Here is a 16,915-nt window from a genome sequence, read left to right on the forward strand (position 1 = left end):
CATCACACGCCACTTTAAGATCTGTCAAGAAACGGCAGAAAGCACTGTCTGCAAAAACAATACTGTTGCACACTGTGTACACATGTGCAGTACTGCATTGACTACTGTAACTACACACATGTGCAGTACTGCAATGACTACTGTACACTGTCCACATGTGCAATACTGCAGTGACTACTGTACACTACACACGTGTGCAGTGACTACTGTACACTATACACGTGTACAGTACTGCAGTGACTACTGTAACTACACACGTGTGCAGTACTGCAATGACTACTGTACACTACACATGTGTGCAGTACTGCAGTGACTACTGCACACTATACACGTGTGCAGTACTGCAGTGACTACTGCACACTACACACGTGTGCAGTACTGCAGTGACTACTGTACACTATACACGTGTGCAGTACTGCAGTGACTACTGTACACTACACACATGTGCAGTACTGCAGTGACTACTGCACACTATACGTGTATGCAGTGACTTCAATGACTCTACTGTACTATACACATGTGCAGTATTGCACACTCTACACAGTGACTGGCCATTGAGAGTACTGAAAACAAGACTAGAGGCCGCTCTTAGGCCCCGCAGGAGACTCACTGTCACAAAGGCATCTTGTGTAGAGAAGTAAGGAATTCCCAGTGGATCCAGATGAGCTGGCAAAGGCAGGAAAGTGACTGATTTGTCCTCAGCAAAGCAAACTGTAAAACGCTACTGGGCAATGCATTATTTTTCCAGTGTTAACTGTTAATGTCCTTGAGGAAACAGTAAAATAGCCTACAATTAAAATGACAGATTTTAATGTTCTGTAATTTATTACATTGATTCAGACTGCTTCAACCCAGTTGGCTCAAACTTAAACAGTCTTCACCACAAATACAGTGACTTATTTATCTTTATTGAAAATACAAAGAAAAAAATTCAATAAATTTCAAACCAGTCCGCATCTCCTCACACCTTGAGTTTATTGAGCATGTTACCTTTTGCATGCATAAAGGCTTTACAGTGGCAATCCTCATGCGAATCCCAGTTTGCACTGTGCTTCTCTGAGCACAGACACATCACACTTCTACAGTCTTCCACGTAGTGATTCTCATGGCTCTACACGCCATCATTGCATTAGCACACTTTCTTTAACATAGGTTTCTTCACATTGTTGCTACTCGTTATAATGCAGACATAAACATTCTCATGCATTTATATTTTCATCATTCTCTAGTTCAAAAATAATGGGAGCTCACAGGGCAGAGAACACTCACTTCCATTGTGTGTGTGTGTGTGTGTGTACGTGCATACATGTGGCACACACAGCACGCATGTGCAAGGCAGAGGACAGCTTTCGGGAGTCCATGCTCTCCTTCCACAGTGGGTTCTGAGAATTAGATGCAGGTCTCGGGCCTGCGGAGTGAGCACTCTGACCCACCGAGTCATCTCACTAGCCCCGTATGGTCACTTTTGTGACTCTTTATTAAAAAAAAAAAGTACCATATAGCAACTCCAAACGGTTGTATCTATTTAAAATGCTATCTGACATAAGTATTAAATAGTCTTCTTAAAAGTTTTTTTTTTAAATCAGAAGTAGTTTTATTTAAAGTAAAAAATAAGTATTATCTCTTAAAGAAAAAAACAATAAACCCAACATGCCGTGGGGCAGATGATCCCACAGCTCACTCAGGTTTGGGTGAAGTAGTGCTCCTCTCCCCTTAAGTTATGGCACATGTGGAGGTGCCGATAGGCACACAGAGGAAGCTGGAAAGGGGGATATCTGGTCCAGAGGTCACCCAGGGCTCATCTGGCTTCAAAGGTTGAGGGGCTCTTGATCTAGACAGATCTGTGTCTCAAGGTGCCAGTGTATACGGGCCAGGAAGCTCTAGTCACAGACGGGTTCAGAGAGTAAAGTCACAAAATCTGGTCAGGACAATGATGGCTAATGAAGGCAAACTTCTCGTCAGTGCATTTTCTACTGCATCCCCACTGTTCTACATGCTTTCTGGCTGTGGGACCCAACTTTATAAGCAGACATTTAACTATAAAGAGGATTTTCCAGCATGCTTAAGCCAGACGCCTAAACTAGCAATTTACACCTAAGCTAAAAACTAAATACGGCCGTTAGCATCAGCAAATATTTGACTATTTTCTCTCAGTTTACAACTCTTTTAAATTGCGTTGTAAACTCTTTGAACAATCTTTTGTACAGTGTTTAGTAAAGCTCCGATAGTAAATAGAATACTAGCAATAAGTTATATACACCGCAAAGGGAAAAGACGGTAAGTAAATCCACATTCTGAGGAATTCTAAAGGGAAACATTTTAAAGTGTTGGTTTTGTAGAGGTAGAGAAGGTTCCCTCTTTACATTCCAAATTCCTGCCAGCTGGAGACCTGTACTATACACAGGTACCTCATAGGCTTTTAAAGACATGTTCTTACTGTACAAGCTGATCTCGAACTTGCCTCGTCAGACCAGGCTGGCCCTGATATCCTCAGGGATCCGCCTGTCCCTGCTTCCCAAGTGCTGGGACTAAAGGCTTGCACCACCACACCAGCTATATGGTAGGTTCTTAACAGACATTCCTAACACGGCATGGATGATTCTGACTTATACCCAGTGTTGATGCTACCAGGAAGAGAAGATTCATTACAAAGGTGTCCCACCTTTACCGAGTGTCAGATACCCCAGAGATTCTAGGAGGGGTTAGCTCTCTTAATTGAACTGTATACACACATACATAACATTTATCTTACGTTATTCCCATACATCACTGGGTCTGGGAATCGTGCAGGGTTAGAATTAAAAATTTCCAATGCCCTAGCATGTGCCAAACCGTAGTAACAAGGCACCCCAAACTCTGCACTCCTTTTACTGTGCCCCAAGTGATGACCTGGTCAGGCCCACGGACTCAATCAGACATTATACACACAAACACACCCATGAGACCGCATAGCACTGGGGAGATTGCCCACTATTTCCCACTTATTAAGATCTGGGTCATATTTCTCAATGCTCTGGAGATACGTCCCCTTCGAGTAGGAGTACCCGCCGGTGACATAGATGCATCCGTTCATGATGACGGCCCCGCACTCCATCCTCCTCTCCATCATGGGCGCCGTCTCTCGCCACTCGTTTTGTTCTGGGTCATAGCACTCTGTAATGGTGGTCTGCCCACCAACTAAATAGAGCTTGTTTTCAAACGGAACTGAGCACAATCCGTATTCTTTTTGAAAGAAAAAAAAAAAAGAAGAAAAGAGCAAAATTTTAATTCTGATAACAAAAGGGCTATCATACTTTGGGTATAATAACTCTGCAATTTAGAACACAAGAATAGGGACATGATGACATTTTGATTCTGTCACCCTCTGTTGTACACTGAGGCTTAAAATTCAACCCCTGACAACTGACTCAGATGCTTGTTCCCACTGCTGGGCCATTAGCCTCCGGGGAATAATCACCACTGATGCTGATTCCTAAGATGGCTCTGCATGATGACAAGAAGCCTACCCCCCACACCACCGTCTTTCTGGGAACTGTCCAGCATATGGGACTCTTCGTTGACATCCATCATCACTCTTGACAGCTGTCAGCTTTCTAGATGACAGCAGCAGAGTCCCCCTGACAGGACACAATACTAGGTAACTGGTGTACGTTTCCCAAGATTTCTGCAATGCTGCGACCAAGGACAGACCTCCTGAAGAGTCAGCTGCCCCTTGCTTCAGAGGATGGCCAGGCTAGCTTCCCTCACACTGCAGTCTAGCCAGAGGCACAGGTGAGAAAAGCAGACGTCCAAGCACTGGGGTTCATGACTATCATACTCGGCCATCACGAAAGACGGCCCCCAGCAGAAGGTTGCTGTGGGGATCTGGGCCTTGTGGGACCTACCTCACCTAGACCACCACAGAGTTTTCATTTCTTTTCTCTCCTTCTGCTGGCTCTTCTAAGTACCATAACATGAGGCAGGCCAGGGGCAGGAAAAACAACACACAAGTGCTTCAATCTGGGATGTGAGCAGAATTGGAAGCACCATGGTGAGGTGGAAGGCATAAGCCTCAGCTAACCAAGGCAGCTACTCCCTGGCTTTCATCGCTGCTGCCAGGAGGGAATAACTGTCACGCTGCCAGAACTTACCACTTTTTTTTTAAAAGGCCCCGAACCACGATTTTTGTTTGGAATCTTCTGAATTTTAAATTTTGGTAACAAGCCAATCAAAAGTAGCTTAAGCACTGTGGCAGCCAAAAACATCATACTGTGCAAGGTGCTAATTAGTATCTTTAAAAATTATCTCATCAGGAAAAGTTTAATATAAATGAAAACTTTGCAACTACAACTGTACATTTCTATTGACTTATACTATATTGGGGGGCTGAATTTCAATTTCATGTGCCTTCTAACACTAGGCTTAAGTAATATTGCCTTTTAGACTCTTTTTCAAGTATCTACTAAACCCTATGCAACTCACTGACTTTATGGGACACTTATTCTTTTATTTTTTTTTATTTTTTATTTTTTTTTTGGTTTTTCGAGACAGGGTTTCTCTGTGGCTGTGGAGCCTGTCCTAGAACTAGCTCTGTAGACCAGGCTGGTCTCGAACTCACAGAGATCCGCCTGCCTCTGCCTCCCAAGTGCTGGGATTAAAGGCGTGCGCCACCACCGCCCGGCCTTATTCTTTTATTTTTTTAAATTAATTTTTACTTTGTGTCTATGTGTGCTTGCATATATATGTACATATGTGGACCTTGTGCATGGCTGGAGCCCATGGTCCTCTGCAAGGGCAGCAAGCACTCTTAGCCCCTGAGCCAGCTCTCCAGCCCTAGGACACTTATTTTTAAAGTGATCCCTGTTTGGTTGGAAGCATCACCCCAGCTCCCTAACACCCCTTTACACAAAAAGTCTGGATTGTTTGCCTGCGGGCTTCACCCCAACTCCATTTCAAGCCCCACTCCCCTGGGAGTTGCCTTAATCCAAACCCCACCTCCGAGAAAGCCCAGCAAACGGTAACCCCTCCCCAGGGAAGGTCAAGACCCCTCCCACAGGCTACTTAAACTGCCCCCAGAGAATGACCACATGGTCTCCCCCCCTCTTTCCTTCCCTCTTCATGTTTTCCCGGGGCCACCTGGGAGCATTGCATTCAACATGGGCATCTTTTATTTGGTTTAATTTGGTATAATTGGAATTATTTGTGTCAGTGGAGAGGCTTATCTTAAGAAAAACTTTACAATCCCCATTTCATGCACATTAAATATATTAATGTAAACAACTGTTTTCTAATTGTTTTGTTGTTGTTCAGTCTAGTTTTTTCTAAATTGGTGGGGGTTCGTTTTATTTTGTTATTTTCAAGACAGGGTTTCTTTTTGTAGCTCTTGACTGTTTCTGAACTCTCTCTTGACCAGGCTAGGCTGGAACTCAGAGATTCACCAACTTTAGCCTCCTGAGTGCTGGGATTAAAGGTTTGCACCAACGCTGCCTTTTTTTCTAAATTGTAAATCTGATTTTTCAAATATTGAGTTTCGGAAGGATAAGTGTGACCACAAAATAAACAGATTAATATGGGACTCCGGATTTAACATGGTGTTTAAAACGGGGCAACGATGGAGAACATGGGCCCTAGGCAGGCTACGTGGGCTAAACCTTATTTCTAACAAACATTAGATGGCTGACTTTGAGTAATGTATCTAACGTCACCACTTCAAACACCTGTTAAACCAGTTAGCAACAGTACCACCCTAACTTACAGGATTCCTATAAGGTTTAAATATGGCAGTGTGCTGGGAAGATGGCTCAGGGGGTGAAATGCTGGCCATGTGTGGTGGTCTGAAAGAAAATGGCCCCCAAAGGGAGTGGCACTATTAGGAGGAAGTGTGTCACCGTGGGGATGGGCTTTGATGTGTCTTTTGCTCAAGCTTCCCTCTGTGGGACTGACAGTTGACTTCCTGTTGCCTGCAAGATGTAGGACTCTCAGCTTCAGCACCACATCTGCCTGCACATCACCATGCTCCCTGCTATGGTAATGGCCTGACCCTCTGAAACTGTAAGTGAGCCACCCTAATTAAATGTTTTCCTTATAAGACTTGCTGTGGTCATGGTGTCTCTTCACAGCAATAAAAACCCTAACTAAGACACCATGTATGAGGACCAGAGTTCAGAACTCTAGAATCCCAAATACAATCCCTAAACCTTAACCCTGCAGGGGGCAGAGAGAAGGGGATCCCCAGCATAAGCTAGACTAAGCTAAATCGTGAGCTCTGGGTTCACTGGGAGACCCTACCTCGACATATAGTGGAGAGCAGCCACAGAGACAATATCCATCTTAGGCCTTCACACGCAAGTTCAGTGTGCTTGTGCAAAGTGTGGACACACATACCCCACACACGAGCATGTACACTACACACAGTGTGGACACACATACCCCACATACAACCATGTACACCACACACAGTGTGGACACACATACCCCACACATGACCATGTACACCACACACAGTGTGGACACACATGCCCCACATGTGAGCATGTACTCCACACACATACCCCACACACGACCATGTACACCACACACAGTGTGGACACACATACCCCACACATGAGCATGTACACTACACACAGTGTGGACACACATACCCCACACATGAGCATGTACTCCACACATATACCCCACACACGAGCATGTACACCACACCACACCCAGCAAATAAATAAATATATAGTGCTATGGTTTGAATATAGGCAGTGTCCCCCAAAGGACTATACATAAAGACAGTCCCTAGGACATTGATATTGGGAGGTGCTACGGATTATAAAAAGTGGGGCTTTATGGGGGTTCCTGAAGAGTACTGTTTGACTCTGGCTACCCCTCTCTCTGAGGTAACTACCTACTTTAACACGCTCTCATCAGAGACCAGACCAAAGTGGCACCCAGTCTTGGAAAAGAACCTCACACTGTGAACTAAACAAACCTTTTCTAACTAAGTTAGTTGCCCCAGGCATTTCATTGCAATACTGTAAAGTTGACAAATATAAACAGATTAATACACGGGAAATTATTGAAATAGCGTGCCTAGTCAATCCGAGTAAACATTAGCCATTGCTCAGAATGCCCTACTATTATTACTTTCCATTATGACTTCGTTATTCACAACAGAAAGTGATGGAGTATTATCTAGACTAGACAATATGTCTGGACTACTAAGACCAATGTCAGAGCCAGGGCAGCCTGCAGCTGAAGTCTCCTGTTGTGTGAAGATGTCAGCATCCACAGAAGCAGCACCAGACGCACGAGAGGTACGGAGCAGCTACGTGGGTTGACAGCAGGAAAAGCTGCTCCACTAAGCTGAAGCTGGTTACTCAGTGATCACATCACAGATGATGGAATTGAGACTGGCTGAGTGCGGATCCTGGGCCACCGTTTTCAAAATGTGATTGTGGAAAAGTTTTCTAAGTTACCCATTTCCAAATATGAGAATCAATGATAAGCAATACCTATGCACACAGTTTCAGTGAGAATGGAAGATAGTGATGCATATGAAGGGTTTAGACACTCCCTAACCTACATAGTGTGCACTCAGTGGTGTTAGCTACTGCTGTTAGTCACAGGTATCTCAAGCGTGCAGATTTTAATTTCCCTCTACAGTGACTCCTGGAGAGCCTGATGCTCTGCAGAAAAAAGTGGTTCAAAATAGTAAGGTGACGTGATATGAGTTCCTCCAAATGCAAACTCTTAAACACATGGCATAACTGTGACAGTCTGAAATACTCTCTTTTCCACAGTGGGGGTGAGCCAGGGCCTAACCCATGCTAACCGCAAGCTCTTATCCCTGGACTCTACTCCTGAAATAGGTTAAGAATAAAGACAGCAAAAAGGAGCCAAGGACCTAGCTCGGTGGATAAAGCGCTTGACATCCAAGTGTGAGGCCCTGAGTTCAGACCTCCAGTGCTCATGTCAAATGCTGGGCTTAATGAGGTGTGCCTAAAATCCCAGCAAGGGAACGTGGAGACAGGACAACCGTAGGGACTTGCTAGACAGCCAGTCCAGCCAAGCAGGTAAGCTCCAGGTTCAGAGAGCAACCCTGTCTCAAAAGATAAGGTGGTGAGACAACCAACCAATACACCTGAGGCCTTCTTCTAGCCTACACGCAGACACACACATACACACACACGCACACTCACACACACACATACTCACATCACAGAAGCAAGGCATCTCCTTTGATAGACAATACTTTCCTATATGACTGTTAAGGAAGCACACAGACAGGGCTCTGCATACCTAGGAGCATGTGTTTGATAGTCTCGGAATGCAGAACGAGCATGCTTCTAAAAGAGAAGAAACACTTGCCCAACTTTAACCTCTATGCACTGTCCCGGCAATCCTAAAGACCAGAGTTATATACTTGAAAAAGGATTCTTATTACCTGGGTGTGGGCTAGCGGTAATGAGGCTCCATTCATTGATGTCTGAATTGTAGCTCTGCACCTTGTCATAGGTGCAGCTTCCTCGGTAGCCACAGTGGCCGCCAATGACATAGATAACTTCATGCAGGACACAGGCAGTAGCATTTCCCACACCTGTATGTCAATTAAAACCACATCTTAGATTGTTCATGCTTTTCTGAAATGAATACCAACCTTTTGTTATTGTCCTTGTTATTAGGGAAGATAAATGCAAAAGCACCGTGTTAGGTGCGAGGGGTAAAAGTGAAAAAGGAAGGCTTCTTGGGCTCTCTCGGGAGTACAAACAATTAGAACATAGTGAGAGCAGGGGGAAACACCGTAAAGAGAGAGATGCTAGCATTATTTGTCAAATCAAAGAGACATTGCTTTGGACTGGAGAAATCACAGCACGGGGGATGTGATTTGCCCTGGGCCTGGTGGTTAGGACTCCGGCCAGCAGAGGAAGGCGAAGCTGCTGTGCGCAGAGCAAAGCCCCACAAAGGCATATCAGGCAATGCCCAGTAGGCGGGCACAACAGGAGTCAGCACACAAGAATTTAGGATAAAACGTAAGTTGACGCTACGTCTGGGCTACATTCGGCAGGGCATTTCAGGTTTATAAACAGAGGCAGGAAGAGACTGAAAAGGAAGGACTCAGAAAGATGCAGGTACCAGCTCACATAAGGACTAGCAGGTGCTTTGGGTGTGAAGGGAAGGGCAGGGGTGAGAGATGGGTCAAGCGGATAGGCTTCAATGACAAGACAAACCAGGCTGATTCTGAGTCCTGAACTGGGAAAACTGGGAGACTCTGAAGCCACAGAAAAATGAGAAGGCGAAACAGGTTGGGCCAGGCAAGAAGGGAGGCTCATTTTCCTTGACAACATGCAGCATGCAGTTTTAAGTCTTTCAACCAACTTTGATTAACACTGTTAATGTTGATCTCTACTTCAGAGGAACAGTGGGTTTACAAGCAAGGTAGTTATGAAAAAGAAAGACCCGGGGGTCCCAAAGAAGCCAATTTCTGCTCTGTATATCCCTAAATGCCCCCCCAAAGGAAATGAAACCGAAATTTGACTCTACTCAAATCCAGTTTACCTAACCAGAAAAGGTGTTACTTAACTTCAGAATGCAAGTAAAACCAACTGAGAAAACATAATATTATTATTCTTTCTTTTTTTTTTTTTTTTTTTTTTTTTTTTTTTTTTTTTTTCGAGACAGGGTTTCTCTGTGGTTTTGGAGCCTGTCCTGGAACTAGCTCTTGTAGACCAGGCTGGTCTCGAACTCACAGAGATCCGCCTGCCTCTGCCTCCCGAGTGCTGGGATTAAAGGCATGCGCCACCGTCGCCCGGCTAATATTATTCTTTCTACTGGAAAATGGGAAAGTAAATTTTTGGCAATAGCCCACCCATCAGAATAGGTCAAACAAAGTTGTAGGAGCTGAAGCTGAGTGCTACCTTTCCCTGGGTCACCTAGGCAGAAACCAAGTTTTCAAATGGAAGTCAGTACACCTCTGCTCCTGTCTGTGGCTCACACTCGTAATCCCGGCAGCTGCGAGGCGGAGGCCAGAAAACGGTGGATTTGAGGACAGCCTGGGCTACATAGCAAGACACTGTATCAGAAAATAAAAGAACGAATCTCTTGAATCTCTATGATTTCAAAAGTCAGCTGGCATTTGGAGAAGGATGGCGGAGTATGGAGATTTCCCACACCAATAAGGGTAAAAGCATGGGGCTTTCCTTCCCAACAGCTACACAGGGCTAGTACCCCACCCCACCTTCAGCAAGCAGTTTCAAATATAATAACACTTCAGATTTTCAACAGAGTAACAAATTTCCATCCTCAAAGATATATTATCTACAAAACCTGTGATTTGCTCCCATTGAGAAATAAAAACAGTAATACCTGCAGGTTTACAACTGCTGCTATGGACTTGAACCTGGCTTGTTTCTTCTGTGGCAGAGGAGTCTGAATGACCAGGATCAGCCTCTCAATCAGTAAACCCTAGGTACATTCAGGTAAAGCCAAAACCTAGATAGGGGCAGGCTCTCTGCTATTTTCTCCCCCCGGCCCCCACACACATGCGGCTGCCTGTGAAAAGCAGGGCCAGTACCAAGGCTTCCCGAGTGCAGCCCTCCGCTCCCAGTGGGCTGTATGTACACGGACCTTCAGCGTTCTCAAGAACCCCAGCTAGCTGATGCTGCTCTCCCTGTCAGACAGATGGCAAACCTGGGCAGAGGGGCCGAATCACTTGCCCAAGTTTGGCAGAGAAAGTCAGAGCTGGGACCCAGGCAGTTTGACTTCAGAGGCAGTGTGTGATCACAAGGCCATCTGCCTCCAAGCTTCCGGCTTGTCATCCAAGAATCACATCAGTTCAATTTCTGGTTCGGGTCACATTCCCACACCCTCACCAGTGTTAAAAAAGCAACAGAAAGGCCTGGGAAGAAACATTCGGGACAAAATGACACCAGCTAGTTAAGAATCTACCAGCTGATTTTTTTTGTTTGTTTTGTTTCTTTTTAAGACCTTTCCCCCAGCCCTGGAGGGAAGAGGAGCTAGGCTAACTAATCTCAAAAATACAGTGTTTATCAGGCAGACCCTGGGATTCAGTGTGCTTGGCTCTGTGGCCACAGGAAGTAAGAGAACTTCGTCTCTGTCCTTTATTTGGAAAGAAGCCTGCATCCCAAAAGCAGGTCGTGTGTCTCTGGTTCTCAGGAGAACGTACAATGTTACATTCTGAAGGGATTAGCCTTACAAAGTTTTAGTAAGAGACCTCATAGATCAGTATATTCTAAGAGAGAAAAGCTGGCTATTGAAAAGTGGGTGGATGCCAGATGTGGCGGTGCACACCTTTAATCCCAGCACTTGGGATTAAATTCAGAGGCAGGATCTATGAATCTGAGGCCAGCCTGGTGTATATAGCAAGTTCCAGGCCAGCCATGGCTACATAGTGAGACCTTGTCTCAAAGAATAAGATAAAATAAAAACAAAGCAGAATTGAAAAACCATGAATTAACAAAACTAGTCAGGTCAGTCTGAACTGGATATAAATTAGGACTGGGGTAAAATCTAGAAGGATGATGCAAGGTGGAGTGTGAATTATACTATTTCCTTACTCACACTAAAACGCTTTACGCCATTTCATTAAAAAAATTTTAAAGACGGTGTCTTACATAGGCCAGGCTGGCCTTGAACTCAGTACCTCGGACTTTCGATTGTCTTGTCTCTGTTTCCTGAGTGCTGGGACCACCAGGCCAGTTTAAGTGGTACTGGGGATGAAACCCAGACTCAGCGCGTGGAAGGCAGGCACTCTACTGACAGTTTTTGGTGCAGTTTTCCTTAAGTCCAGACAAGCTGGGGACTGTTTTTACCCAGACAATGCTGGGCCGAATTGCTTGTGTAATCTCCTGCTGTAGATTGCTGCGTTCTTCCTAAGATTGCTTCCCAAGGAGAGCAGATGGCGGCCTGACCTTGAGCGTGTAAAACCCCAGGACCGGTGAAAGCTACGCTTACCTTTAATCATGTTTGCGATAGGAAGCCACTTCTCTTTCAGCGGATCATAGAACTCGGCTTCTTCTGCGGGAGCCCCTTTTCTGTAACCACCTAGAGCATAGACGCAGCCCCCCAGGGTGACTGCGCAGTGATAATACCTGGCATTGAGCATGGGCAAGCCTTCGGTCCACTCGTCACCCTCGCTGTTATAGATCCACACTGTGTCAAGAGCGTCTATGTTGTCTGTCCTGTACCCTCCAGTTACATAAATGTTGGGTCCTAAGCATGTGACACCGTAACTCTCCCTGGTATAATCTGGTATTTCTGCTCCCTGAATCCAAACATTTGTCAGAGGATCCCATATGTGAACCTCTGATAACGGATGCCAGTAATAGCCTCCAATGATATACATGGTGGCTGTGGACCTCTGGGAAATCTCTCTATGCATGGGGTTCAAGGCATTGTAGATGAGGGAGCGTATCTTATTTTCAGTTAGCAGGCAGCTTCTCTGAAGGCCTAAAGCTGTCTTTAGGTACACTGGGTCTACATCTATGTTGATGTAGCTTAGCAGATTGCACAGGCATTCGATTCGATTCTCTACGTCATGAGCGGTCCACTTAATGACCGGCTCTATGACAGCTTCTTCCTTCCAGACGTTGAGATTCTTTCTGGACAAGATAAAGAGAAACTTTTCAAGGCTGATTTCCAGAAATTCTTCTTGATGCCACACTTCCTTAAACCGCGAGCACAGGATTCTTCGGGATTCCTTCTCTAGTTCCGAACACACGTGAAATTCTGCAAAGGAGTGCATCCCGATACAGTTATCAATATCCAGGTGCCTAACCAAGAACTGCTCGCAAGCCTTCTTGACCGACAGGAACTGCAGCAGATCGGCTGCTTCGAGAAGGCTTTGTACATTTCTTTTCGTTATTTCAATTTGGGAAGTATAGGCATAATTTACAAGGCCTTCCAAGATGTCATGGTGGATGCCAAACAGTTTGATCTTACTTTTAAATTTTTCTTTCATGTCAGCTGTGAACATGGCCTTAAAATAATTGCTGCAGGCAGCTAAAACGACTCGGTGACAGTGGAAGATTATGCCGGAAGCGCACTGAAGGGTGATATCAGTAAATAATCCATCCAAATAAAATGTTCTGAATGCGTCCAGAAAATCGACCGGATGCGCTGAATCCTTGAAAAGATAAATGTAATCTTCTTGTCCTTTCAGAGCCATGGCTGCAATAGATATAAAAAAAAAAAAACGTTTTCAGTCTTGTGTGATACGGCTAATAGTTAAATATTCCAATCATCAGACATTGATGACATCAGGCGTATTCCAAAACCAGACTGAATCCAGTCACCCAAACACCATATGCAAAATGTGCTGAACTATTTATACGATGGTCTATTTCAATTCAAGATAGCTCGGAGCCCTAAATGAGGCCCCTGGATTTTTCAGTTGTCCATTTGCTAAGAGAGCCTTACTGCCCCCGGTCGCCTAATATCTGCAATCTGTCCCAGTCTGGCAGTTCCTCAGAGTTCACACTCCGCAGGCCAAGTGTCCGAGGGGGTCACCCCGCCGCAGCTCGGCCCCAACCCAGCGCTTCTCTCTCCGTTTCAAAGCACACCGAGATGCCATCAAGATGGAGAGGCTCCCAGAAAAGGGATCCCTGCGCCCCGCCGCTGGCTGACAGCAGAAGAGCCGCTCGGCCCCGAGCCCGGCTCTTCAGCCCGCGCTAGCCTGGGCCCGGGCCGCGTTCCCGCCGGGAGAGCACCCTGCCCCGGGGCCCCGCGCGAAGGTTCGACTCCGAGGCGTCGCGCGTCACCGTTGGCCGCTCCCCGCGGCCTCGTCCAGGCCGGGAGCGCAGGTGTGGACGACCTCCCCATCCCCGGGACCCACGCGCCCGCCCTCCCACCCGGCCTCGCACGGCCATTGTCTGCGCTCCGCTGCGCGCGGGCTCGGGGGCGGCCTGGTCTCCCGCGCGGCCCGCTCGTCCCTCCGTCCGGCCCCTCCCGGGCTGCTCGGCTCCGACCTACCTCGCCGGCGGCAGGGGAGAAGCGGACCTGGGCTAGCGGCCGGCGGGGGTGGGGGCGCCTCCCGACCCACTGACCATCTTTGGAAACGCGCGGCGGGGCGCGGCGGAGGCCGCCTGCTAGTGCAGCTCCAGCCCACAAGGTGCTCCCGCTTCGGTGGCCCGCGGCTCCCCGCCTCCGCCCGCAGCCCCCCGCAGCCCCCCGCAGCTCCCGCGCCGGCTCGCGCAGCAGGTGGGCCGCGTCCACGGGTCAGCCCCGCTCGGCTCGCGCGCTCACGCCCATTGCACCGCCCGCTCCAGGATAAACCCCGAGTCCCCAGTTGACGCCGGAGGGGAGTGGGCACGGGTACCTTCTCTTTCCCCGGAGACCTCCTGCCAGCCCAGGCCCGAGGGGGAGAGAGCGCCCAGAGAAGGCGGCAAAACTAAGGTCTGGGATTAGGGCTGCCTTCAAATGCCACAAGTAGTCGCTTTCGCACAAACTCCATGCTGCCTCCAACAGAGAGCGCAGGAAGGAGCCTTGGGGCTGCTTAGCACACCAGGAGTTAACCTGGAAGCTTCCAGGAAAAGTGGGGGTAGCCTGGGTCAAGGCTTGAGTCCAGGCACTAAGATTCAAGCGGCTGTAAGGGGCAACCGCCAGCCTTCTGGTGATGTCCATTGTGCTACACTCGAAAGTCCACTTTCTTATAGCAACAAAAGCTAAGAATCACATGCTTTTTTTTTTATCAGCAAGATTTTGAAGAATTTAGCAGCACCTCATAAAGCTGGGAACTGGTAATCGGGTTTGAAAGATGGCCCACGGCTGTCACCCTGGAAGGTCAGGGTGAACTAAGAGAACTGAGAGAACGCGAGAACTAAGGTGGTTCTTAGAGTATTGCAAGAGTCTACAGACACATAATGGCCATACCTTACATGATGGGAGAACTCTGAACACATAAGCGCAGAAAACCGAGCCACAGCCTCTGCTGAAATTGCACAGAACAGCCAGGAAGCCAACTTCTGTTTCTACCCCCACTTCCACTTCTGGACCAACCCGGGAAATATAAATATGTCAAAACGGATCACAGGCATTTGTAGCCCACCCCCGGCTTTCCCAGCCAACTCCCTCCAATCAGATTTCTAGGGTGGCAGAGGTGGAGGCAGCTCTTGCCCCGCCTCCTTGCTTCTTCCTCTCCTTTTTCTTCTATTTTTATACACCCTTCTCATGTCCCTGCCTGCTTTGAGCCTCTGGGAGGGACAAGTGATGATTATTGACCCCCTTGCCAAGCAAGCTCTGGACAAATGCATGCTTGTTCTCCTTTGAGTGCTTTTAGTTTAATTCCACATCCTAGTGTTGATGGCGGGTACTGGCTGTGTAGGACCTCACAACCTCCACTCCAGATTTCGGAAATCTTCATTCTGTTGAAGAGCACCACGTGATGTTTAGAAAAAATAAATTGGCCAGAGTCAGGCCAACGATTTAATACCACAGTAAGAAAGCAAAGGAGGCTTTGATTGGGGGCCTAAAGTTCACTGTCACTTACCTAACACAGCCTCGAGCAAGCACGTGCACACACTTGAAGGGGTGGGGCATATAATTTTTTTTTTTTTAATCTACTTACCTTTGCAGTGATCTCTCTGGTTTTTGTCTGTGGTTTTGCCCTGTTGGGAAATGAACCCGTAGTCTCTTCGATAAAGCACCAAGTGAAGAGTAACTACTCTTGTAATATGCCCCAGGGTCTATGTTTCTCTATGCAACAGACAGCCTTGGCTGTCCTGGAACTCGCTCTGTAGACCAGGCTAGCCTCTAATTCACAGAGATCCACCTGCCTCTGCCTCCCAAGTGCTGGGACCAAAGGCGTGCACCACCACCACCTGGCTGAGAAATAATTAAAATTTTTTTTGTGTTTGTGTGTGTGTGTGTACATCACGTGTGTGCAGAACCTACAGAAACCAGGAGACATTGTTGGATCCCCTATCACCAGAGTTACAGGGACCATGAGCTGTCATGAGAATACTGAGAACCAAACCCTGATCCTCTGCAATTGCAACCAGTTCACTAACCCATGAACCATCTCTCCAGCATCCCACAGAAATAAATCATAAGAAAATGCGCATTAATAGATTCTAAACCTAACTGGTAGAATCATAACAGTATATGATAGATAACTTTTGAGTAGAGAGGGTCACTATTTATGCAAATTTTTGCAGATTGTTAAAGTAGAATTTTTGCCTCCAAGCTATCGGCGATGCCACACGCCTCTCATCCGAGCAGAGTAGGCTAATGCGAGAGGATCCTGAGTTTGAGGCCACCCTACAGAAAACAAAAAGACCCTGCCTCAAAACAAAACAAAACTTTTGCCTATTGTGTCTAATGCTCCCTAGTCCTGAATTATTGCTTTAAAATATGTTGCCTGAGACTAGGGATAAAGCCCAATGGCTAAAGTGTTTGCTGCACAAACATGAACACTCAAGTTCAACCCTCACAACCCCCTTAAACAGCTGGGCACAGAGGCCTGTGCTTGTAATTCCAGCACTCAGAATGCAGAGATAGATGGACTCCTAGGGCTCATGGACAAGGCAGTGCAACCTAAGCCAGGAGCTTCAGGCCCCAGTGGGAGACATAGTCTCAAAAATCAAGGTATAGAGTTCCTAAGTAACGATGCCAGGGGTTGACCTCTGGCATCTACACACACACATCACGTGTTAATCAGCCTCACCTTGCCAAGAGAAGCACACAGACCCTGGGGCATATTGCAAGAGCAGTTATTCTTCATCTGATGCTTTATCAAAGAGACTACAGGTTCATTTCCCAGCAGGGAAAGACCACACCAAACAAAAACCAAAGAGACCCCTGCAAAGGTGAGCAGATCTGAAACATTCCAGAACTGTGAGTAGCTTCCATAAAGAAAACAATGTCAGGAAACAGACCACCCAGGATTCCAAGTCCTAATGAAATATGGGCCCAATCAGAGATGAGACTAAAGGAT

General features: G+C 46.8%; 1 protein-coding gene across 3 annotated transcripts; it reads right to left on the bottom strand.

Annotated features, from left to right (window-relative positions):
- Positions 1-893: 893 nt before the first annotated feature.
- Klhl23 (kelch like family member 23) lies at positions 894-14,983 on the bottom strand. Of its 3 annotated transcripts, none has more exons than XM_057755616.1 (4): positions 14,854-14,983; positions 11,938-13,152; positions 8,411-8,563; positions 894-3,222 (listed from the first exon to the last, which is right to left on the bottom strand). In XM_057755616.1, exons 2-4 carry the CDS (start codon positions 13,148-13,150, stop codon positions 2,912-2,914), a joined length of 1,677 nt encoding a protein of 558 aa, XP_057611599.1. In that variant the 5' UTR covers positions 13,151-13,152; positions 14,854-14,983; the 3' UTR covers positions 894-2,911. The 3 variants fall into 3 exon arrangements, with proteins under 3 accessions (XP_057611599.1, XP_057611600.1, XP_057611598.1); XM_057755617.1 differs by lacking the exon at positions 14,854-14,983 and adding an exon at positions 14,300-14,433; XM_057755615.1 differs by lacking the exon at positions 14,854-14,983 and adding an exon at positions 13,954-14,113.
- Between the last annotated feature and the right edge of the window lie 1,932 nt (positions 14,984-16,915).

The sequence above is a fragment of the Chionomys nivalis genome, chromosome 22 (assembly GCF_950005125.1).
Source record: "Chionomys nivalis chromosome 22, mChiNiv1.1, whole genome shotgun sequence".
In the NCBI taxonomy this organism is placed as follows: domain Eukaryota; kingdom Metazoa; phylum Chordata; class Mammalia; order Rodentia; family Cricetidae; genus Chionomys; species Chionomys nivalis.

Bases quoted from the DNA above. Each gene is read 5' to 3' on its own strand.
- Klhl23 (XM_057755616.1), bottom strand. From the start codon at position 13,150: ATGGCTCTGAAAGGACAAGAAGATTACATTTATCTTTTCAAGGATTCA. The intron at 8,564-11,937 runs GTAAGCGTAGCT...ATTGACATACAG, and splicing joins TATCGCAAACATGATTAAAG to GTGTGGGAAATGCTACTGCC. The intron at 3,223-8,410 runs GTAATAAGAATC...TCTTTCAAAAAG, and splicing joins TACCGCTAGCCCACACCCAG to AATACGGATTGTGCTCAGTT.